This window comes from Melitaea cinxia, chromosome 25 (genome assembly GCF_905220565.1).
Source record: "Melitaea cinxia chromosome 25, ilMelCinx1.1, whole genome shotgun sequence".
NCBI lineage: Eukaryota > Metazoa > Arthropoda > Insecta > Lepidoptera > Nymphalidae > Melitaea > Melitaea cinxia.
The window spans coordinates 11,196,303-11,221,598 of NC_059418.1; the positions used below are offsets into that span (position 1 = coordinate 11,196,303).

Genomic DNA, 25,296 nt, shown 5'->3' on the forward strand with positions numbered 1-25,296 from the left:
GTGCGGCAGGTGACGTAGTGAGGGTGCGTCAGTGTGACGGTGTGTGTGTGTGTGCACCTTGCAGACGACGCAGCGGTAGAGCTGCTTGGCGTGGTTGTGCATGTGGCGCGTGAGCGAGTGCGCGTGCGAGAAGCGCTTGCCGCACTGCGCGCAGGCGTGCGGCAGGTGACGTAGTGAGGGTGCGTCAGTGTGACGGTGTGTGTGTGTGTGTGTGTGTGCACCTTGCAGACGACGCAGCGGTAGAGCTGCTTGGCGTGGTTGTGCATGTGGCGCGTGAGCGAGTGCGCGTGCGAGAAGCGCTTGCCGCACTGCGCGCAGGCGTGCGGCAGGTGACGTAGTGAGGGTGCGTCAGTGTGACGGTGTGTGTGTGTGTGTGTGTGTGTGTGCACCTTGCAGACGACGCAGCGGTAGAGCTGCTTGGCGTGGTTGTGCATGTGGCGCGTGAGCGAGTGCGCGTGCGAGAAGCGCTTGCCGCACTGCGCGCAGGCGTGCGGCAGGTGACGTAGTGAGGGTGCGTCAGTGTGACGGTGTGTGTGTGTGTGCACCTTGCAGACGACGCAGCGGTAGAGCTGCGTGGCGTGGTTGTGCATGTGGCGCGTGAGCGAGTGCGCGTGCGAGAAGCGCTTGCCGCACTGCGCGCAGGCGTGCGGCAGGTGACGTAGTGAGGGTGCGTCAGTGTGACGGTGTGTGTGTGTGTGTGTGTGTGTGTGCACCTTGCAGACGACGCAGCGGTAGAGCTGCTTGGCGTGGTTGTGCATGTGGCGCGTGAGCGAGTGCGCGTGCGAGAAGCGCTTGCCGCACTGCGCGCAGGCGTGCGGCAGGTGACGTAGTGAGGGTGCGTCAGTGTGACGGTGTGTGTGTGTGTGTGTGTGTGTGTGCACCTTGCAGACGACGCAGCGGTAGAGCTGCTTGGCGTGGTTGTGCATGTGGCGCGTGAGCGAGTGCGCGTGCGAGAAGCGCTTGCCGCACTGCGCGCAGGCGTGCGGCAGGTGACGTAGTGAGGGTGCGTCAGTGTGACGGTGTGTGTGTGTGTGTGTGTGTGTGCACCTTGCAGACGACGCAGCGGTAGAGCTGCTTGGCGTGGTTGTGCATGTGGCGCGTGAGCGAGTGCGCGTGCGAGAAGCGCTTGCCGCACTGCGCGCAGGCGTGCGGCAGGTGACGTAGTGAGGGTGCGTCAGTGTGACGGTGTGTGTGTGTGTGTGTGTGTGCACCTTGCAGACGACGCAGCGGTAGAGCTGCTTGGCGTGGTTGTGCATGTGGCGCGTGAGCGAGTGCGCGTGCGAGAAGCGCTTGCCGCACTGCGCGCAGGCGTGCGGCAGGTGACGTAGTGAGGGTGCGTCAGTGTGACGGTGTGTGTGTGTGTGTGTGTGTGCACCTTGCAGACGACGCAGCGGTAGAGCTGCTTGGCGTGGTTGTGCATGTGGCGCGTGAGCGAGTGCGCGTGCGAGAAGCGCTTGCCGCACTGCGCGCAGGCGTGCGGGGGGTGACGTAGTGAGGGTGCGTCAGTGTGACGGTGTGTGTGTGTGTGTGTGTGTGTGTGCACCTTGCAGACGACGCAGCGGTAGAGCTGCTTGGCGTGGTTGTGCATGTGGCGCGTGAGCGAGTGCGCGTGCGAGAAGCGCTTGCCGCACTGCGCGCAGGCGTGCGGCAGGTGACGTAGTGAGGGTGCGTCAGTGTGACGGTGTGTGTGTGTGTGTGTGTGTGCACCTTGCAGACGACGCAGCGGTAGAGCTGCTTGGCGTGGTTGTGCATGTGGCGCGTGAGCGAGTGCGCGTGCGAGAAGCGCTTGCCGCACTGCGCGCAGGCGTGCGGCAGGTGACGTAGTGAGGGTGCGTCAGTGTGACGGTGTGTGTGTGTGTGTGTGTGTGTGTGCACCTTGCAGACGACGCAGCGGTAGAGCTGCTTGGCGTGGTTGTGCATGTGGCGCGTGAGCGAGTGCGCGTGCGAGAAGCGCTTGCCGCACTGCGCGCAGGCGTGCGGCAGGTGACGTAGTGAGGGTGCGTCAGTGTGACGGTGTGTGTGTGTGTGTGTGTGTGCACCTTGCAGACGACGCAGCGGTAGAGCTGCTTGGCGTGGTTGTGCATGTGGCGCGTGAGCGAGTGCGCGTGCGAGAAGCGCTTGCCGCACTGCGCGCAGGCGTGCGGCAGGTGACGCAGTGAGGGTGCGTCAGTGTGACGGTGTGTGTGTGTGTGCACCTTGCAGACGACGCAGCGGTAGAGCTGCTTGGCGTGGTTGTGCATGTGGCGCGTGAGCGAGTGCGCGTGCGAGAAGCGCTTGCCGCACTGCGCGCAGGCGTGCGGCAGGTGACGTAGTGAGGGTGCGTCAGTGTGACGGTGTGTGTGTGTGTGTGTGTGTGCACCTTGCAGACGACGCAGCGGTAGAGCTGCTTGGCGTGGTTGTGCATGTGGCGCGTGAGCGAGTGCGCGTGCGAGAAGCGCTTGCCGCACTGCGCGCAGGCGTGCGGCAGGTGACGTAGTGAGGGTGCGTCAGTGTGACGGTGTGTGTGTGTGTGTGTGTGTGCACCTTGCAGACGACGCAGCGGTAGAGCTGCTTGGCGTGGTTGTGCATGTGGCGCGTGAGCGAGTGCGCGTGCGAGAAGCGCTTGCCGCACTGCGCGCAGGCGTGCGGCAGGTGACGCAGTGAGGGTGCGTCAGTGTGACGGTGTGTGTGTGTGTGTGTGTGTGCACCTTGCAGACGACGCAGCGGTAGAGCTGCTTGGCGTGGTTGTGCATGTGGCGCGTGAGCGAGTGCGCGTGCGAGAAGCGCTTGCCGCACTGCGCGCAGGCGTGCGGCAGGCGCGGCGCGGGCGCGGCGCCGTGCGCGTGCGTGCGATGGCGGCGCAGTTGCTCGTAGCGTGCGAACGACGCGCCGCACTCGGAACAGCGACCTGCAACACGAATATTTATTTCCAGTTTAGATGTCTGTCTTTGTTGGTCTCCCCACCGTGCCTCGGAGAGCACGTTAAGCCGTCGGTCCCGGTTGTTATCATAAATAACTGATAACGATCGTTACTCATAGTAGGGAGTATACCCGCCAACCCGCACTGGAGCAGCGTGGTAGTTTAAGCTCCATTACTTCTCCTACATTAAGAAAGAGACCCATGCTCAGCAGTGGGAGGTTACAAAATGAATAGTAATTCGTGAGGAACACCAGTAAAGGTAAACCAACTGATTCTCGAACAAAAAGACCATTCAAAGACACACATAATACCGATCTAAAAAAAAAAACCTAAAGTGACTACTTAATTGTAAAGCAAACAGAAAGACTGTTGAACAAAAACCCTATCCAACAATCTTGAGTTCAAGCAATTACGAGCAAACTGACTGTCCCCCAATAGAACCCATCTGATTAAGTCCGAGTGTGTCGTGAGTAGCTATGCGACTACACATCACGGTCCAAGAGAAAAATTCCGAGCACATCGACGATCCAAGAGAAAAATTCATCTAAGAAACTGTCTAAGTGTACGGAAACTACGTAACTGTCTGACGAATCTCCTTCTAACGACCAGACCAAGTTTGGAACTAATAGCTAACTATGTGACGGACAAATAAACTGAGTGTCCAATGAAAAAACACCCATCTAATAGAATTTCCAACTTTGCAAAGAATATATGCTTCAGTCAGCCTATTGCAGTTCGCTGCTGGACACAGGCCTCCCCAAGTTTGTGCCAGACATCCCGGTTTTACGCAATCCTCATCCAGCCTATACCGGCAATCTTACATAGATCGTCGGTCTAGCGGGCCGGAGGATGTCTCCCCTGCGTTTTCCAAGACTACTCTCTCTCGTCGTCTGCTCCAATGGCCATCGGTTCTACGACACCGGTGACCAGCCCACTACCACTTAAACTTGCTAATTCTATGAGCTATGTTGGTTGTTTACTATTGTTCTCTCGCGGATAGTCTCATTTCTAATTCTCTCTTTGAGAGAAATCCCAAACATAACCCGTTCCATTGCACGTTGAGCAACTTTAAACATGTGGACTCGTCCGTTCGTCACTGTCCATGTCTCGGCCCCGTATGTAAACACAGGGGCGCATTACTTAAAGATTTTTGTCTTCAAGCATTGCGGAATCTTCGAAGTAAAAACTCGATGATGCCTGCCAAACATTGCCCAGCCCAACCGCATTCTCCTGTCGGCCTCCTTCTCGAAGTTCTTGCGGCCTAGATGGGTGATATGGCCGAGGTAAACATAATCCTTAACAACTTCGAGAAAGGTACCGTCGACCGATATCGGTTTCGGTATAACTTGGTTTTTAAACATTACTTTCGTTTTGTCCAAGTTCATACTGAAACCGACTCCTCGGGAGGACTCAATTAGGGCGCCCAGCATTTAGCTTAGCTCATCCAACGCCTCTGCAAATATGACGATATCGTCGACAAAATGAAGGTGCGAGATGTATTCACCGTTGACGTTAATGCCTCGTCTTCCTCCCCCAATCCAAGGTCTTTAAGATATCTTCTAGCGCAGTGTTAAACAGTTTCAGCGACACTACATCGCCCTTTCTGACCCTGCGACGAATGAAAATGGGTCTGGTCTGCTGGTCCTGGATGTTGACCTCGATATCTAGTCAGTCGATATGACATCTCTACAGAGAATCCAGGACAGCCCAGGTCTAAACAAAGTCAGAGGCTTTCTCGTAGTCGACAAATGCCACACACAGCGGCTGATTATACTCTTCGGTCTTTTGCATAATCTGCCGATCGACTGTATAGATGTGGTCTACGGTGCTGTAGCCATTTCGAAAGCCAGCTCCGATGACTGGAATTCGTCGATTCTAGTGGCGACATGATTCGCAACGACCCTGGAAAACAGCTTGTAGCTCAGAAAGGAGATCGATCTTGTAATTCGTCAAGAAAGAATTATCACCTCTTTTGTAGAATAGAACCGCCACACTCCAAGACTACGTCTCCGGAGTGGAACCTCGGTGGATGACGGCGTTTAACGCGTTTCGCTAAGGTTTTTAGGACAGGTCGTCCTGCGGCCAGAAGAAGCTCAGTCTTAACTCCGTCATCCCCCGGGGCCATCCCGTTTTTAAGCTGCTGACTTCGATATCCGGGATGTCCTCCAACAAATGGCGCAACAATGGTGCACGTGGATTTTTGGTGTCCCGAGTCTCAGGCTTGTATGGTCTCGACCAATACAGCTGTCCTCGACCTATTTTCGGATCTGGGGCTAGACCAAACGGTTCTGCGATCCGCTGCCTTGAGCTTCGCAGGAAGGCTTCTCCTTAATTGTCTTTGGAAAACTTTTGACCCCCTATTCTGCTCTATAAGAGTTGTAATATTTATCGTATTACAGCAGCGGAGATCTCTGCCCATAAGTTTCCGTATCCTCTTGGGAAGACCCTACTGTTCGTCTTTTGAATAATTTGCCGAACAGTATGAATGTGGTCTAAGGAGCTGTAGCCATTTCGAAACCCAGCCTGCTCCGGTGGTTGGAATTCGTCAAGTCTTCTGGTGAGACGATTCGTAACAACCCTCTTAAACAGTTTATAGACGTGGCTCAGAAATGAGATCGGTCTGTAATTCTTCAACAGAGACTTATCACCTCTCTTAAAGTACAGCACTACCTGGACCACTCCTGGACGACGCCCGTTAAAGTCTTGCCAAGGATTTTAGGGCAGGTTGCCCTGCGGCTTTAAAGAGCTCAGTGGTAACTCTGTCATCTCCCAGGGCTCTTCTACGCTAATCTCATCCTCTTCTAAGTCCGGGATACACTTCGAATAATGGCGCAACAATAGTGCCCGTGGATCTTCGGTATCCCAAGTCGCAGGCTTGCACGCACTCGACGAGTACAGCTGTCCATAAAAATTCTCAACCTCTTCTCGGATCTGAGGGCGAAAGCAGACGGTTCTGCCATCCGCTGTTTTGAGCTTCGCAAGAAGGCTTCTCTCCAATGGTCTTTGGAAAACTTTGGACCCCCTTCTGCTCAATCAGAGTAGCAATCTCTCTCGTATTTGAGCAGCGGAGGTCTCGGCGTATAAGTTTTCGTTATCCTTTCGGAAAGAGTCCTCTGTTCTAGCGAAGCAGCCGGCAACTCGCGCCTCTGCCGCATCAGATCCAAGGCTTCAGGAGAAAGTTTGGTCTGCTTCGTTGACTTTCTTAATGGAAAGTGTCTGCGACCCAGTGTACACACCGTCTTCACCACGTTGTCGGTTATCTCGTCCACATCGCAAGTAGTTTCCAGCGAATCGAATCGGTTTTGGAGTTCCGATTGGAACTGCTCGGAGCCACATAGTATTTGGGGCAGCGTAGGCCGGAGAGTAGATTTCATCAAGCGGGCCCGCTCTTTTCGGAGGCATATATTCAGAGTGCCCCGTAATAGCCGGCGGTCGCTGCAGGTGTTAAACCTGTTAACCACTGAGACATCTCTGAATATATGCCTTTTATCCACTATGATGAAATCTATCTCGTTCCGGGGCTTCGCCATGTCCACCTCCTTTGGGGCTTCTTCTCAAAAAATGTGTTCATCAAGAAGCCCCTCCGATTCGAGGAAGTTGACAAGCATCTGCCCCCTACGACTCCTGTGCCCCGATCCGTGTGGCCCGATTCTCGATCCGTCGCGGTCTTGTACTCCCACTTTAGCGTTGAAGAAAGCAACAACGCTGTAGAAAGTCGAAGTATTGCCATGTTTGGCAATACTTCGACCCTTGTGATATCTACACACAAGTCTTCAACTTCATCGTCTGCCGAGTTCGGCGCATATACCTGTATGACTTTCAGGGAGTACCTGTCAGTGAGTTTAAGAGCCATTTCACAATTTTTCGCTCCGCAAGTTTAGGTAAATTTGGTCGCATCACGCGAGTCGTACGAGCCGCGCGATCTTTGTGCTACTTGGTGTGACAGCCAAAAAACCATCTTGATCTTTTTCTAATGTATAATACAAATCAATAAGTATGTTGTAAAATGTTTTTTACATAATTAATTTGTTAAAAATTTCAAGTATGTTATAAAACAACAGTCAATAAATTTAAAATAAAAATAAATTTTATGAAACATTTTTTTTTTATTTAGTTTTTTAAGTTTACGAATGAATCGAATATTTACGATATAAATAAAATAGCATTATTTTACAGTAATTTTCGCATATTTTTATAAAAGTATCAAATGCGGTTTATCGCACTATAAACAACAGTCGCTTGGCGCGTGTGAGCGAAAGAGACGGCTGCGCAGAATTTGGCGTGGATCTTACCTCTAAGAGCGCTGGCACTCGACTGATTTACTTTTTATTTTTAATACAAAAGGTATTAAAAATATAATAATATAATATTTTTTTTATGTTCTTATATGATGTAAGTTTACTTAAAATTCCTTTGTTTTCTAAGAAAAATATTACTTTACAATGGTACTTATTTGGAAAATATTTGTAACTTTAAAATTTTACTACGGATTAACGGTGGTACAAATGGAAAAAAATCCGCATTATGTATCAACAAAAACATATGCCACATATTACTATATTTTTATACAGTTTTAAGGTAGAGGTTATTTGTTGGATATAGTACAATAAAAACATTTGTTTATCTGTGCCCATCCACTCTAATTTATATTTTTGTATATGGTATCATTCACTGTTCTCTTGTCAGCGATGGCGACTAAAGATGTCTGTTAATTAATTGCTCTGCTGTGTATTTGCTTTTGTAAAGTCCGCGTGTACAGAATATAGTATAGAGAAGTTAGAAAATAAACGCCTATTATTAACCCAAACCCAATATTATTGAAAAATAGAACTTGAAAGTATACATTTCGACCGTTTACCCAGGGAGTCGGCTGATAAAAAAGGTTAATAATTTTATACACATACACGCGCGCTAGCGCTCTTAGAGGTAAGGTCCACGCCAAATTCTGCGCAGCCGTCTCTTTCGCACACACGCGCCAAGCGCCTGTTGTTATAGCGGATAAAACGCATTTGATACTTTCATAATAAAATATAAATAAAATAAACATATTACGAAAATGACTGTAAAATAATATAATGATAATTTCTGTAAACAAATGTATAATTTAATTTTCTTTTCTCACACTATCAATACAAATAGGCATTTCAATCTGTTTGTCTTGTTATTTGTTAATTAATATGTTTGTCGGTGTCGATGTCATAAAATGCTATTTTATTCATATCGTAAATATTAGATTCATTCGTAAACTGAAAAAACTAAATCAATTTAAAAAAAATTGTTTCATAAAATTGATTTTTTATTTTTATTTTAAATTTATTGACTGTTGTTATTATAACATACTTGAAATTTTTAACAAATTAATTATGTAAAAAACATTTTATACCATAGTTATTAATGTTTATTATACATTAAAAATGATCAAGATGGTCTTTTGGTTGTCACACTATACTTACTAGCACAAAGATCGCGCGGCTCGTACGATTCGCGCGATGCGACCAAATTTACCTAAACTTGCAGAGCGTAAAATTGTGAAATGGCTCTTAAAAAGCCAGCTATGGGATGCTTATCCAGCCATTGGTCGGCTTCAATAGTTCCAAGGTGGTAGTGGAACTACGGTATCCCTTTTTCGCTTCTTACACACCTATGAGAAGAGAGTCGGTGGCAGAATTCTAGACTGCCGTAGCCACACAGCTAATGTGTTTGCGTGACGGTAAACCCTTGTCTGTTCGAGAAAAAAAATCCCGTCTGACAAACTGTCTGAACCTAGGGAGATTAGCTGAATGTACGACTGACAGATAAAACTGTTCGACAGAAGATCTCACCTGACAAGACTGTCGGAGAGCAGAAAGCTGACTTTATGATAGAAAAACCTGACTGTCTAACAAAAAAAACCCTATCTGACAGACGGCCCGAGTGCTTAGAGACTTACCACGTTACTGACAAACTGAATCTGACCAAACGTTATCAGACAGACGGCCCGTCTATACGGAGATAAGATCATTCTGGGACTGGCCGACTAACCGACAAAATATCACATCTGACAGTGTAAAAAAATACAATCGAATTGAAAGCCTCCATTCGAAAACAGTTAAAAATATACCATTCGACAGAGTTAAGAGCTTTGTAGACAATTTCTATATGGTACTAATGTGTAATATTGCAAAGAAACATGATTATTTATATCTTACTTCAATTAAGAACGTTTCCACGTTCTCAGTGAACGTCTATTTTAGAATAATTTGGAAACAATATGGTCTCAAATGGTATATTTAAAAAAAAATCACAATCAAATATTTTAAACTTATTTCCCGACAGAAAGATATGATGGACAAAAAGACCGTCCCTCTGAGGTTTACTGAGAAAATACACAGCCGTTTGTTTGTTACAAAACAAAAAAAAATGATTTTATGAAGTATAAGTACATTTTCAAGCAACACACAATATTATATGTTTAATATAAATCCATCATCAACATTAACTAACAATACTACTCAATTAGAACACAGTCTACTCAGTAGACCACCGGTCTACTCAGTAGACCGTTGTATATATAGTATTAGACTCACCCGCACGCTCATCGGCTGTATGCGTACGATCGTGTGCGGCGAGCTCCGCATCGTCCTCAAAGCACTTTCTACATACTTCACAGCGGACCGTCATAGAACCCCTGTGTACTTCAGCCCTGTAACGAAATGTATTTATGAAAAAATTGTTTAGTTATGGTTTTTCAGTAGACCTTTTAAATATAAAAAAAAAATGCTATAAATTATTTTATTTCTAATAAAGTATAATATGTATATGTATGTATATAAAGGAAGATATTCCTTTGAGTTTGTATATTTGTATAGTACCTTTTTATAGCAGTAGTAATATGCATTGTTTTATAAAGAGATTATTGACACTTCATAATAGTCACATATAAAAAAGAAATATTTAATTTTAATTTTATGTACAGGAATTGGTAAATATCTTTAAATGTCGTTTCTTTGTTTTTTCAGGTAGGTTAGGGTTTTTATGTTTTATTTTTGTATCATAATGTATAAAGAAAAGTTATATAATAAAATCTTTGTTTTTTTCAGAGCAACACATTGTATAATTTTCCGATTCCAATTTTAAGCAGTCAACTAATGTCTTATATGTATAATTATGTTTTAACAAGATTATGTTCTATTCAATAGGCGCTAGTCTTTTCAATAGACCAAAAACTTAAATATGTTCTAAAATATCGATTATAAATATAAAATTTTAAACACTCATTGACGATAGTAAAAATCCACTCAGCGAAGCATCGGTCATCTCAGTAAACCAAAACAAATTACTAACATAATTAAGCTAACAATATTAATCTTAAATCATTTAAGCGTATAAATTAAAAAAAAATCAAAATAAACAAGACTACTACTCAATCGAACCACGGTCTACTCAGTAGACCGTTGGTCTTTCCAGTAGACCAAGTCTAAAAAAACACTAACTTGTGCTCCCAAAGCTTCTCACGGCGGTTGAAGGTCTCATTACAGCAGTCGCACTCGTAGCGATCAGAGGACCGAGTGCGAGACCTAGAGTTGCCTCCACCCTTGTTCTGATGGACGCGTCTGTGTATTCTGTTGGAAGAAAAACAAGGAGCTTACTTAAGACCACACGACCGAAGTAAAAACTTCTTTAGCTACATCTAACTTATATCTCGCTCTTAAATTCTGTTCGCCTCGCCCGATCACACTTTTCGTAACGCTCTCGTCACGCATTCACCAGCTAACTCCCCAAGTCGAGCGAGTGCAAAGAAGTTGTACTTCAAAAAAATTAATAAAATAATAATATACTTGCAATACCCGTGCGAATAATTCGCACTAAATAAATATAAATATCTACACAATACACACACGGTCGTCTGTTCCTAAAGTGAGCAACTTAATGCTTGTGTTATAGGTAACAACCGACTGGTATATAGCTACATTTTTTTTTTTTCGATAAACATACTTATAAATAATACATATATAAATATATAAATAAATATTTATATTACACCCAGACTCGGGATGGGAATCGAACCCACAACCCTCGGAGCAGAAAGCAGGGTCACTGCAAACTGCGCCAACGGGCAGTCAAGCAATAAATAAAAAATTTACCGCCCGTCAATCGTGTTGACGCTGTTTCAAAATTAAAGACGTCACATACATAATTTTAGTAATTAATTAATTTACAAAAACAAAAGCAATAATATTTTTTTTTAGTTGTGATTACGGTAGAGGAAGCGATTACTTTATAAAATATATTATTTATTAAGAGTAGTTGTGACGTCTTTTCTAAAAAGGGAGGCAAACACTAAGCCTTAGCGTATTAATAAAGGTATTTGATATTAATAATTTTCCATACATAAATTAAATCAAATCAAATAATAAACTAATTGAAACAACAGACGTTGCCCTGTCTCAACTGTCGAACGCAAGAATTAAAAAAAAAAAATTATAAATTTAAATATTCTTAAATTTCTGTTTCTCTAGAATCTTCTACAAATTTTTAGAAAACGACTTCAATTACATCGACAAGTAATATAACGTAGGTCGACGAGAAAACTACTGCGTGGCTACGGTACTAAAGAAATATAGCCAACCCTTCTCTTCCCGTGGGTGTCGTAAGAGGCGACTAAGGGATAACACAGTTCCACTACCAGCTTGGAACTCAAAAAGCCAACCGATGGCGGGATAACCATCCAACTGCTGGCTTTGAAATACACAGAACCACAAGAAACGCACCGCCTTACAATTAAAAAAAAATCATCGATATTGATCCACACAGGTGAAAAGTTCTGAGGTAACATACATTTAAAAAAAAATACAATCTAAATGAGAACCTCCTCCTTTTTTGGAAGTCGGCTAAATAAATACTTACTTGAGAGTAACCCTCGTTGAATACCACTTTCTACACAGATGACATTGAAAACTTTTATCGGCCGACTCGTTCTCGGATTCACTTATTTCATCCTGTGCCGGAATCGGCTCGACCGGACCGTTCCGTTCCGGATCGGAATCCGAACCGGAGTCCGTGTTCGTGCCGGATTGGAGGCTGTACGACCAGGCGCCGAAAGATCTACTGCAATAGAGAGAAGGCAAATAAAATTCAAAATTTGATCGTTCAAACTGGTGATGTAAATGTGAATAATTTCTATGTCTAAAGAATGTCTCCTACACCTAATCAGCGAAAGTCAGCACAACGCCCCTCCCCCTATGCTTACGTTGTTTTTCCGCGATGGACTCCTAAACTACTAAACCGATTTTAATGAAATTTTGCACAGATACGTAACTTTGTCCAACTTAAAAGCTAGGCTATATTTTATTTTGATATATATAATTATGTTAACGAAAAAAAAAAAATAACGCGGCACGAAGTTAGTTGGTATTCTTAATCTATTCAGAAATAATAAATAAATATTGGTGACGTAACCAGACTAGACCCCACCGGTCCCCATGTGATCAAAAATAAGCACCACAAAGGACCCCCCCCCCCCGTTCGGTGTTTACGTAATACTTGAATGACCCAACAATAAGATTAGTAACATACATACATACATACATACATACATAAAAAATATTTATATCAATCTAAAGGTGAAGAACTCACCTATCGTCCTCAACACTGTTCGCCGTCCGACTCTCCGTCTCCGGACTTTCATCATCGCTGTCGCTGTCAGAACTGTCCGACGATGACGAACTGCCCGATGATGATGAAGACGATGACGAACTCGAACTACCTGTGATTTGAAGCCTGTTACAGTAGCTGATGCGTGTGGTCGCCTAAAACATCGACGGTTTGCGGATTCGATTCCCGCTCGGGATGGATATTTGTATTCGAACAAATATTTCAAGCAAAGGTCCCGGTTGTTATCATAAATACCTAAAAGCGATCGGTACTCATAGCAGGCAACATATCCGCCAACTCGCAGTGGAGCAGCGTGGTGGGTTAAGCTCTGATCGTTCTCCTACGTGGAGATAGTGCCCAGCAGTGGGATGATGCAAGCTGAATGGATCACTGGACCGATTTTAATGATATTTCGCACAGATACGTAACATGTTAGATTAATGACCGCGATATTTACATTGCAAAACTAAAAAAAAACGAGTGTGCTTTAGACCACACGACTGGAGTAAAACTTTTTCGGCACCATCTAACGTATATTTCCCTCTCAACTTCCATCTACCTCGTCCGATCACACTTTTCGTAACGCCCTCGTCACGCATTCACCAGCTTACTCCCCAAGTCAAGCGTGCGTGAAGAGGTTTTACAGCGATACGAAGTTCGCCATGTATTGTCAGCTAGTTATTACATTTTTTTTTATGTCACTAGGTCGGCAAACAAGCGTACGGCTCACCTGATGGTAAGCGATTACCGTAGCTTATAGACGCCTGCAACAACAGAAGCATCGCAAGCGCGTTGCCGACCCAATCCCCAATCCCCCAGGAGCTCTGGTCACCTTACTCACCAACAGGAACACAATACTGCTTGAAAGCAGTATTATTTATCTGTGATCTTCTGTAAGGTCGAGGTACTACCCCAGTTGGGCTGCTCCATATTTTGAGCAGGAAATTCCTGCTGTGCCCTACCTCAGTTAAGTTACATAAAATCGAACCTCCATCCTTCGCGTCACCGTCCACGCTGGACGCCGAACTGCTACTGTCCGAACTATTGGAGCTCTCGTCCAACCTGTCGATTCTTGCGTCCATTTCTTTGACAGATGCACAATCTGAAAACGATAATATGTTATTATAATTATAATATGAAAGTGACAAGCGTACGGCTCACCTGATGGTAAGCGATTACCGCAGCTTATAAGACGTCCGCAACACCAGAAGCATCGCAAGCGCGTTGCCAAACCTACCCCATTCCCCCCAGGAGCTCTGCCCACCTTACTCACAACAGGAACAAAACACTGCTTGAAAGCAGTATTATTTAGCTGTGATCTTCTGTAAAGTTGGAATAGTCCCTAGTCAGTAGACCAATGGTCTATTCATTAGATCAACGGTCTACTCAGTAGACCAGTGTCAGAAACAATACTGATCGCCAGCATATCTAGGATCTCCGGCTACCTTAATCACAGGAACACAGAACTGCTTGGAAGCAGTATTATTTAGCTGTGGTCTTTTGTAAGGTCAAGGTACAACTGCTCCAGATATTGCGCAGGATATACCCTGAGTCCTCATCCCACAAATGCGACAAAGGGACTGACCTTCCGAGCTCCGAACTGATAGCACCTCGTCTTCATCTCTAGCCAGCCTCTGAACTTGGTCCATCGGAGGTTTCTTGAAATTCGCAGCGAGCAAGTGTGCTTCGTACATATCATCCTGTAGAACGAAATTAGATGTTGCTTTAGTACATAAAATATAGACGACGCCTTACGCTGGCGGTTGCGTGTTCGATCCCCGCACATGACAAACATTTGTATTAGTCATATAGTTGTTTGTCGTTGTCTGGGTGTTTGTGCCTGTGTATTGTGTTTTTTCGGACCCCCGACACAGGGGCAACAAGCGTACGGCTCACCTAATGGTAAGCGATTACCGTAGCTTATAGACGTCTGCAACACCAGAAGCATCGCAAGCGCGTTGCCGACCCTATCCCCAATTCCCCCCAGGAGCTCTGGTCACCTTACTCCCCAACAGGAACACAACATTGCTTGAAAGCAGTCTTATTTATCTGTGATCTTCTGTAAGGTCGAGGTACTACCCCAGTTGGGCTGTTCTGTGTTTTGAGCAGAAAATGTCCAGCTGTGCCCTACCTCAGTTAAGTGTGTTAGTGGGGAGGGGTTGTTTTTTTTTATATTACTAAAATCGAATTCTCAATCTATCAATAATTTTATTGTGTCTCAATTCGACTGCATATATATATATATATATTGTATGTTACCTCAGAACTTTTGACTAGATGGACCGATTTCAATGATTTTTATTTTAATCGAAAAATTTCGACTTTTTTTGTTAGCGAACAAACACAATTATTTTTATTTACAACCCTGTTATACACTATCAGTAGTAAGCGGATGCAGATAAGAGTATTGTAACAGTCCGTAAGAGCGTCTAAAGTTATTTGAAAGCGTTCACTTTTCGCATTTAGGAGATTTACTTGATTTTGTGCTGTATCCACACACATACAAACTTTTTAATAATCATCATCACTTCAGCCTAATACAGTCCACTGCTGGACGGACATAAGCCTCCACGAGTTCACGTCAAAAATGACGTGAGCTCATGTGTACATTAACAAAAATTATTGGCATTTTAGAAATTATCTTCCTGACCTTTCGAAATCATTGGACTTTCATACCAAATCATTCGATGATCTCAAAATTAAAACACAAGCTATGTCCAAAGATATTATTGAAGTTGAAAAATACCGTCTCTTAAATGTTGAACGAGATTTAAATATTCAACAGCAGCGTGACAGCTTGTGTAATATCGAAATATCTGAATTTCCCGAGAAGAAAAATGAGGACCTTCCTCAGATACTATTATCAATATGTACGTATACACCGGCTTTAGATGTTCAGGCAACTTTTTTTTTTATGTCACTAGGTCGGCAAACAAGCGTACGGCTCACCTGATGGTAAGATATTACCGTAGCTTATAGACGCCTGCAACACCAGAAGCATCGCAAGCGCGTTGCCGACCCAATCCCCCCCCCCCAGGAGCTCTGGTCACCTTACTCACCAACAGGAACACAACATTGCTTGAAAGCAGTATTATTTATCTGTGATCTTCTGTAATGCATGTATTTTACATATAAGGTTTCTCTGGAATCACACTATTTACTAAAGAAAGCCGCATCAAAATCAGTTTTGTAAATTTAAAGATTTAAGCACACAGACAACGGGAAGCGACTTTGTTTTACACTGTGTAGTGATATTGAAGGTTTTATCGTTGCTTCATCCGTTAAATTGTCCATTCGCTAAAATTGTAGTTCGGGATCAATTCTTACCTTGTCGATATTCGCATATTTCTCGTGTATATGTCTCAGAGCGCGGAGGTTCTCGTCCAAACTTAGTGAATCGGACGCTTGGCTCGGCGATCCTGAACAAAATCCTAAATTATTATTATTAAAAACAATTAGAGGTATAATTCAAAAGTGAAGGTCAAATTGAGGTCATATTTCTATAGGCATTGGGTGTTATTGTCTGAATTTTTTTTTGGGGCTTCGTTTTGAAAGACCTAAAGTTATAAGTGAAACTTTAACAGTGAAGGTCAAATCGAGATCATATTTTGACTTTGGGTATATGGGTCTGGAAATTTAGTTTTATGAGCGATTCGAAGCTATTTTGAAGTAAAACTTCTTTACGCATGTTTGAATTGGGGAATGAGCTGGTGAACGCGTGACAAGTGTCACAAAAAGTGTGATCCGGCAAAGCGAACGGAAGTTGAGAGGGAGATATGTCAGTAAAGATAGAAAGAGAGAGAGGGACATTTCGTATCTGTAGGAGCTCACATATGATTCTTTTTTTTTTCAAATACTTCTAAGTGTACTTGATATTGGCTTACACCCGCGTCTTCACTCACATAAAGCAGGAAAAACATTATTTTATATATCTGTAAAGCTACCGGGCGACTTACATACCATCAACCACAGGCCCAATTATACCAGTTTTTACAACATTTTTCATTGTTACTCCGCTCCAAATGATCGTAGCGCGATTTTATATAGCCTTTACCCTTGATATAAACATATCTAAAAACATAATAATGTTTCTATTCGGCCCAGTAGTTCCTGAGATTAACGTTTTCAAACTTGTCATCTTGATAATACTAATATAAATTAAGCAAAGCTTTACCAAGATCGGGCTCGTCGTCACTGTCGACTGTGATTGGTTCCGTATTCAGTGGCATCAAATTGCTTCTAACGCGGATCTCTGAAAAAAACAATAGAATAAACATTCTCTTTACTAATTCTTCTTCTTTTTTGCCTGGTTATTTCCCATTTTCTTTACTTATCTCTTACTAAATTATTTAATTTAATTTAATATCTTTATTGTAATTCAAAAAGGATTTACATTTCGATAATTTTGTTTACTCGCAAACGAAAAAACCCGACTTCAATTACATCGACAAGTAATACAATGTAGGTCGACGAAAAAGTAAATACCCATTTTTAGACATAGCTCAAAAATCAATCATCAGATCTTGATCAAAATTTAAATGGGACCACGTGACACGCACCACCTTTCGATTAAAAAAAAAAAACATCGAAATCGGTCCATCCAGTCAAAAGTTTTGGATAACATACATAAAATAAAAGTGTGTGTACTTATGTACGCACGTAAGAAGGTATACTTCATTGGCTAGCTAACTTCACGTTGCTAACTTCTTCGTTGACTAGCTAACTTCGGGGTGTCGGTTTTTTTGTGACGGTGCGCGCGCGCATCGTAAAGATTTACTTCCATTATTTTTCCCTTACGCGCCAAAAGTATAACTTAAAAAAATACAGTCGAATTGAGAACCTCCTACTTTTTAACCGACTTCCAAAAAAGGAGGAGGTTCTCAATTCGACTGTATTTTTTTTTATGTATGTTACATCAGAACTTTTGACCGTGTGGACCGATTTCGACAAATTTAGTTTTAATCGAAAGGTGGTGTGTGCCAATTGGTCACATTTAAATTTTATCGAGATCTGATAACTACTTTTTGACTAATCTTTGATAACGCGTAGTTGCTTGACTATTTTTTCGTCGATCTACGTTGTATTACTTGTCGATGTAATTGAAGTCGGTTTTTTTTTTCGTTTGCGAGCAAACACAATTATTTAGAAGTTGATTAACAAAAAAAAGAGATGAGCAAGAGGCGACAGAAATTTTCTCGTAAATCTAGAAAAGGCATCTGCCCACCAATTGGGATATTAATTTAATTTTGAGTTTCATACAATCCATCACATACGTACGTTTTCCACTCATATGCTAAAACTACTGAGTCGATTTCAACGAAATTAAATTTAAAAACAGCTAAAGACACTTTTATCCCGAAAATCAGACTATATTGATTAAAAAAAAAAATTGTGTGATTATTTCATTAGTGAGACAATTCTTTTTTTTTTTTTTTAATTGAATTATTTAAATTTTTGTTAAATTTAATGTTATTTATATACAAAAATCTATAGATAGAGGTAAAATTAGTTATCAACTTAACTAATGCACTGGGTTCACTGTAATGTTAGTTTTAAGTTTTTAATGTATAAATAAATAAATAAATAAAATAAATAAAAAACACCATCTCACTTGGTTGATCCGGTTGTTTAGAGGTCACTTGGTCAGTCTTCCTTGGTCGTCCCCGCTTGCCTTTGACACGGTCAGAATTGGGCGTCTGAAAATTAAAATATAATTTAACTCCATTGACTTTTGAAAGATAAGAACACAATCGCTAGGATTGGAGCTTAATCCACCACGCTGCTCCGCTGCGGATTGGCGGATATATTCCCTAATATGAGTTACGATCGCTATCAGGTGTACATGATAACGACCGGGACCGACGCTTTAACGTGCTCTCCGAGGCACGGTGGGGAAACCAACAAGGACATAAGCTAGATATAAGTATATTATTTAAGGAAAAAAAAGAAAAAAAAAATAATAATAATAATAATAATAAAACATAGATAAATTGTATTGTAATAATACATTAGAACAAGAACCGGTCGGTGGACTCAAGTCTCTTTTGGAGACATTAAGTTAGTCTAACTTGAACAGTTATGTTGCTGAGTAACGCCTATCTTGAAATAAAAAAAAAATAAAAATTGCATGTTTTTGGAATAAAAAAGGACATGGGTTCAAAAGCCCGTGGATGTATATCAATTGTATAAAAAAAAAAAAAACCCACAAGGACAGAAATCTAAATCGGAAAGAAATATTTCTACAAATACAAATGTCCATCCCGAGCGGATATCGAGCCCACAACACGCAGCAACTACTATAACAGCCTTCGACCCTCAGATAGTCCGAGTTCGTCATCGTCATCATTATCATCGGGCAGTTCTAACGGCGACAGCTTAACGCGCTCTCCGAGGCACGGTGGGGAGACCCACAAGGAAAGACATCCAGACCGGAACGGCTTGTGTATATAAATAGTATTTTTTTTTTATATCACTAGTTCGGCAAACAAGCGTACGGCTCACCTGATGGTAAGATATTACCGTAGCTTATAGACGCCTGCAACACCAGAAGCATCGCAAGCGCGTTGCCGACCCAATCCCCCCCCCCCAGGAGCTCTGGTCACCTTACTCACCAACAGGAACACAATACTGCTTGAAAGCAGTATTATCTGTGATCTTCTGTAAGGTCGAGGTACTACCCCAGTCGGGCTGCTCCATATTTTGAGCGGGAAATTCCCGCTGTGCCCTACCTCAGTATATTTGATAAAGATGGGATACAAATAACTTACCGAGTTACTCGAGTTCGGTGCCCTTTTCGTATATTTCCTTTTAACGCGAGGCGTCGATTCGCCGGCAGATGAGGACGCCGCCGAATCTATATCGATACAAATTGTATTTAAATAATATCGATATCGATACAAATTGTATTTAAATAATATCGATATCGATACAAATTGTATTAAAATATATAGATCTTATTTTAGATCACTGCGATTATGTATGGCGTGGTTTTCTAGAAATTGCCATTGTATTGCTGCCAGACTTTTTTTTATATAACACTAGCTTTCCACCCCGGCTTCACTCGAGCGGATTTGACGACTTTGTTTGATCCGTTTTCTACCGTTTTAATATATTATATTTTAAGTCAGCGATAACTTAATTTACTGTTTTGATTTTTCGTTTTTGGGTGACAAAAAAGCACCAATGTCAGTGACACTAGGACCCTAACCCTGCTATCGACATAAGGCCAAGAACCCTGGTCACCTCACTCACCACAGGAACACAACACTGCTTGAAAGCAGTATTATTTAGCTGTGATCTTCTGTAAGGTCGAGGTACTTCCCCAGTTGGATGCCTTGCCTTTTATTTATAAAACCATACTTCTGGACTGACAATATTATACGTCAGATAAATTTATCAGAAATAGGAGAAACAGATTCACAACTATCAAAACACATCGATCGTTATATCGATAACATGCACACTTATTATAAATATTTAATCAAATATAAAATAAAAATTACTCAAGCACTTATTATTAAAATACAACAATATTATATAGTAAATTAAAAGTAGAAATACTAATTCTTTGATAAATATTAAAAGAAAACTACTAAGAAGTTGACAACACTACTTATTCCTCTGTGAAAATTGTCGATTCGCAAACGATTAAGGGGCTACACTACCTCAGCTCGAATTCAGATTTCACCCGTACTAATCACACGTGAGAATTGAGAGCGCTTGGTTGTTCATCGCGCGAATTATATGTATTTTCTCCCCACAAACATTATCAATAATTATTTTTTAAAAAACGCAACATATAAAATGTTCTTCATACTTATTTCAATTACCATGCTCAATCTCAAGTTCATAACTTCTATATTTACTGAGATATTAAGGTTTTAATACAAAAATAGAGGCAACTTTGCGATTTTTTTCTTTAGAGAAAATTTTATGGAATCGTGTTTTCGAAACATATGAAAGATAGTTTATGTCCTGAACTTTACCATAAATAAATTTCAAACTTAAATATTCAGTAGTTTGGAAGATATGGACATCCTGCCGAGTGGAAAATAAGCAATTTGAGGTAGCATACACTCTTAAATAAAACCGACTTCAATCACATCGACCAGTAACACGACGTAGGTCGACGGAAAAATAGTCTTGTAAATACGCATTATTTTGGAACAAGACAAGCATCAGCTTTCGATTTTAAAAAAAGTATCATCAAAATCAGTACACCCGGTGAAAAGTTCGAATTTAATAAAAAAAATACAATCAAACTGAGAAGCTCCTTTTTTGATGATTGCTTACGGTAAGCATTTTTATAATAATATTGAGATAATTTGATAACTTAATACGTTCGATATAAACTTCTATTAATACTTATATGTCAGTAATAATTTTACATCATCATTACAGCCTATACAGTCCACTGCTGGACATAGGCCTCCACAAGTTTACGTCAAAAATGGCGTGAACTCATGTGTGTTGCCCATAGTCACCACGCTGGGCAGGCGGGTTGGTGACCGCAGTACTGGCTTTGTCGCACCGAAAACGCTGCTGCCCGTCTTCGGCCTGTGTATTTCAAAGCCAGCAGTTGGATGGTTATCCCGCCATCGGTCGGCTTCTTAAGTTCCAAGGTGGTTGTGGAACCTTGTTATCCCTTAGTCGCCTCTTACGACAACCACGGGAAGAGAGGGGGTGGCTAAATTCTTTAGTGCCGTAGCCACACAGCACATATAATTTTACATATATATAAAAAAATAATGATTACAATTATTTTTTTTATGTAATCATGTAAGTTTAATTGGAGTTAACTCCATAAGTATCGATTTTCATACAAGGCCCCCGGTATGAAAAAAAAAAGTAAAATCTACTGAACGAATGACCTCGTTACGTTTCTCGTAACGCCATCTATCGGAACCCAATAGGGTTATTTGATTCGTTTATTTGCCATTTGATATGGTATTAATCTATTTCTTAGTAACTAGTAAGCCTTTTTGTGCCTATTTAGGCAGTCGAGCTGAAGGAGTAAACTCCAGTCGTGCGTCGGAGCTGACACTTTTTATAGTATTTCAAATCTACCCTCATATTACACTATACGCATAAATAAAATACTAACAGATCCAGACCTTAGTCCGAGGTTATTTTCACAACGTCCAACTACTAAATAAATCTACCCACATCAACCATGCTTATACCAACATCGATAATAATTCAAAAAAAATTTAGAAAAATCGACAATCAAATAATATAAAAAAAAAATACGATTCAGGCATATTAAAAAATATATATATTTTTCGGATTTTTTCATGGCGATAATAGATTAATAGTTAAAAAAAAATTATTTTTTTCGTATTTGTATGTAGCCGTTGTATGACAAGAAAATTTGCTTATTTTTAATTTTTTTGCGACATTGCTTGAAGTTTTAGCTGCATTAATATTTGAGGCTATTTTTTCGCTCTTACTAGTTATATCGTAATCATTTACTGCCTACAAAACTATTCATGCAAAAAATATAAAAATCTATAAGTTATTCGCTTGCTCGCTTCAGCCTGTAACACCCACTCCTATATAAGCCTCTTTCCCCATGTAGGAGAAGGATCAGAGCTTAATCCAAATTGCTGCTCCAATGCGGGTTGGCGGATATATTCCCTACGACTAACGATCCCTATCAGGTGTACATGATAACAATCGGGACCGACGGCTTATCGCGTAAGGGCATAAATTCATTATTAATATTTTATCTATTTTTTTTTCTTTTTTTTTTATAAATCTGTGTGAGAGACTCGCGACTGTACTTAGGAGACCTGTATTAAAGATTGCCAGTCCCTCCACATCCGGACCGAATGGAATCTAAATACATCAATTTAATCAATAAAATTATTAAATATTTTATCTATTACTTTAAGGTGTAGCTTACAATGTAAAAAAAGAACTAACAGAACGAATCATATCAATAAAAAATCTGTATGTAAAAATTACATGTACCATTAAAAAAGAAAGAGATCAGATTCAGAGATCATTGGAAAATCTATTTTTCTCCTCATAAATATGATTAATTTGATTAGAAATGTATCAAAAAAAAATTGTTAATTGGAATTTAAATTTTTTTTTTTATTTTTATTTTTTTTTTTTTTTTTGACGTGTAGTGGTCACATTGTATTGGCCGCATAGATTATTTGTCATGGTCTGGGCGTTTGTGCTTGTTTATTTTGTGTTTCCGGACCCCCAACACAGGAGTTAATCCTAGTTTGTATATTAAAAAAAAAAATAGAAAAAAACTTCAAGATTATAAATTAGTTTAAAGAACATCATAATCGTCACATTATCAAGTCATTCAATAAAAAAACTACCTGCAAGCATACGTCCAAATTCAAATTAAATCAAAAGCTACCATGCAAAAAAAATCTACTACCGTCACCGAAAAAAAAAAAAAAAAAAAAAAAAACGAAAAGATCCGAAAAATTCTACCCATGCAATTACCTTTCCGCTTTAGAAATTTCGCATTTCTCCGTATAATCATTTTTTTATCGCCCGCCTTCCTTACTGGTATCTTTTGCGTATTTTTCCTAATCGTTCCTATTTTAGCGACGGTCACTTTTTTGACGCGTCCCGTCACATTGGTAGTCTTCACTACTTTCGCTATGCATGTAAATAGAATAATAATCAATAGGCTATTTAACAATATCAAGGACCAGAGGGGAGAATGGGGACAAATGAATGAAATAAAATTTAAAAAAAAAAAAAACTCGGGTTAGCGGACATTAACACGTTAAACGCCGCCTTAATTTTTTTTAGTTTTTTTCTGTTTGGGCCACGGGGGACACCATGTAGTCAACACCAAATTGTTCAATTGGTACCACGGGGTACACCACGTGAACGCGAGCCAGAGTCAACGTAAAAAATATGACTTAGAAAAATATGTCTGATAGTGTAAGGAAAAATAAAAAAGTTCTTTAAGAATGGGTATGGTAGTGAAATAAAAACTTTTAATCTGATCCCATAGACTAATTAAGTGTGGCCCCAACTGGTGACCCCCATGGCGTTCAACGTGTTAAGCAATTGTCTTTTCAAACAAATAACCTCCTTCAATTTAGGTATTTCTGATTACAATGCTGTTTGCGTATAACCTTTATACTCCTGCCTATATATACCCAAAATAATCTTAATAAACTTAGTGTCATCGACTTTCATTGAGTTTGGTTTCCCTCATGACCTTCCCTCGCATCTCTCACTCATAGACTGTACCATACAAGACCACAATTGTGCTTGATTACAAACGAAAAAAACACCGACTTCGATTACATCGTCCAGTAATACAACGTAGGTAGACGAAAAAATCGTCACGTCAATACTCATAATTAGATATGACTGAAAAAGTACACGATAAGCGCCAGCTTTCGATTAGAAACAGAATCATCGAATTAGCCAACCCAATACAGCTTAAGGTGGCAGACATAATTTATTTATTTATTTTTATTCGAAAACCAACAGCGTTACAATTCGTATATTATATATATATATATATATATATATATATATATATATATATATATATATATATATATATATATATATATATAAAAAATTTAACATAATATTAACAATAATAAGGCCAGTAATAGGTTTCCCTATCTATACATCTTAGTACTGTTACAAAAGGGCAGTATTAAGACTGACAATAATGAAAAAATCAAATCGATAACCTCAATACTGGCATAATATTTAACAATATCTGAATATCATTCACTCGTATGTGAAAAGAGGGTATTTTTTAAAACAAGCGTACGGCTCACCCGATGGTAAGCAATTACCGTAGCTTATATATAGCGTATCGCTGTGTTGCCGACTCTAACCCCCCCCCCCCCCCCCCAGCTCTGGTCACCTTACTCAGCATAACACAACACTGCTTGAAAGCAATATTATATAGCTGTGATCTTCTGTAAGGTCGTGGTACTACCCCAGTCGGGCTACTCCAGGTTTTAAGCGGTAAATTTCCTGCTGACCTCAGTTATATATTGTCATATCTATTATTTAAGTAAATTAGGTAGCTCCGATACAATAAAAAAACTATCAAAAGAACCAAACCCAGCATCATCTCATAAAACTATAACAATACTCAGAACGCAGTATTAAACATCCGAATTTCATTTTAAGCTTATTACACTAACTTGACTCTAAAAACATTAAAACAACAATCGCGCGATAGAGGCACGATAGACCTTTCCTCACTAACAATGAACTAATTCCTTGAAATCATATATAACAAAAAATCTTAAAACTCTGCGGAACTACCTACTATCAATGTCAATTTGACAGCAATAATTACACAATAATATATTATTTATTTACAAAAACAAAAACTTAAATACAATAAGTATTATACAATCAACCCAATACCTTCCTATATTACAAAAAACGAACCGTTCAATAAAAAACATTCGTTTCGTGAGAAAACGGATCGTTTTCAAATACAGGAACCGATTATACGGAACATAATAAATAAACTTACCACCAGTTGTCCGTCTCCGATACTCTCGTTTCGCCTTTTTCTCCAGAGCTTCTGGGGCAAAGACAAAATTGTATTAAGAACTTCATTCATTGATAATAATAATAATAATAAAAAAGTGTATGTGTCAGCTGTAGGCATAGGCACAAAAAGGCTTACTAGTCTAAGAAAAAAAAATTAATACCATGTCATATGGTTATTAAACGAATCAAATAACGCCATCTATCGATGATACGTTACGAGATGGCGTTATTAGAGAACTGTTGAATAT

At 40.9% G+C, this 25,296-nt stretch overlaps 1 protein-coding gene across 1 annotated transcript in view; it reads right to left on the minus strand.

Moving 5' to 3' along the window:
- The window catches only part of LOC123666116 (myoneurin-like), a 31,434-nt gene that overhangs the window by 2,517 nt on the left and 3,621 nt on the right, over positions 1–25,296 (minus strand). The window contains exons 5-17 of the mRNA XM_045600323.1: positions 25,029–25,076; positions 23,000–23,158; positions 19,300–19,385; positions 18,136–18,228; positions 16,707–16,782; positions 15,860–15,951; positions 14,118–14,232; positions 13,539–13,634; positions 12,515–12,644; positions 11,786–11,986; positions 10,372–10,500; positions 9,466–9,581; positions 2,688–2,887 (exon numbers count right to left, since the gene is read on the minus strand). Of these exons, the coding sequence (XP_045456279.1) occupies positions 2,688–2,887; positions 9,466–9,581; positions 10,372–10,500; positions 11,786–11,986; positions 12,515–12,644; positions 13,539–13,634; positions 14,118–14,232; positions 15,860–15,951; positions 16,707–16,782; positions 18,136–18,228; positions 19,300–19,385; positions 23,000–23,158; positions 25,029–25,076 (1,541 nt within the window). The remainder of the gene's footprint in view (positions 1–2,687; positions 2,888–9,465; positions 9,582–10,371; positions 10,501–11,785; positions 11,987–12,514; positions 12,645–13,538; positions 13,635–14,117; positions 14,233–15,859; positions 15,952–16,706; positions 16,783–18,135; positions 18,229–19,299; positions 19,386–22,999; positions 23,159–25,028; positions 25,077–25,296) is intronic.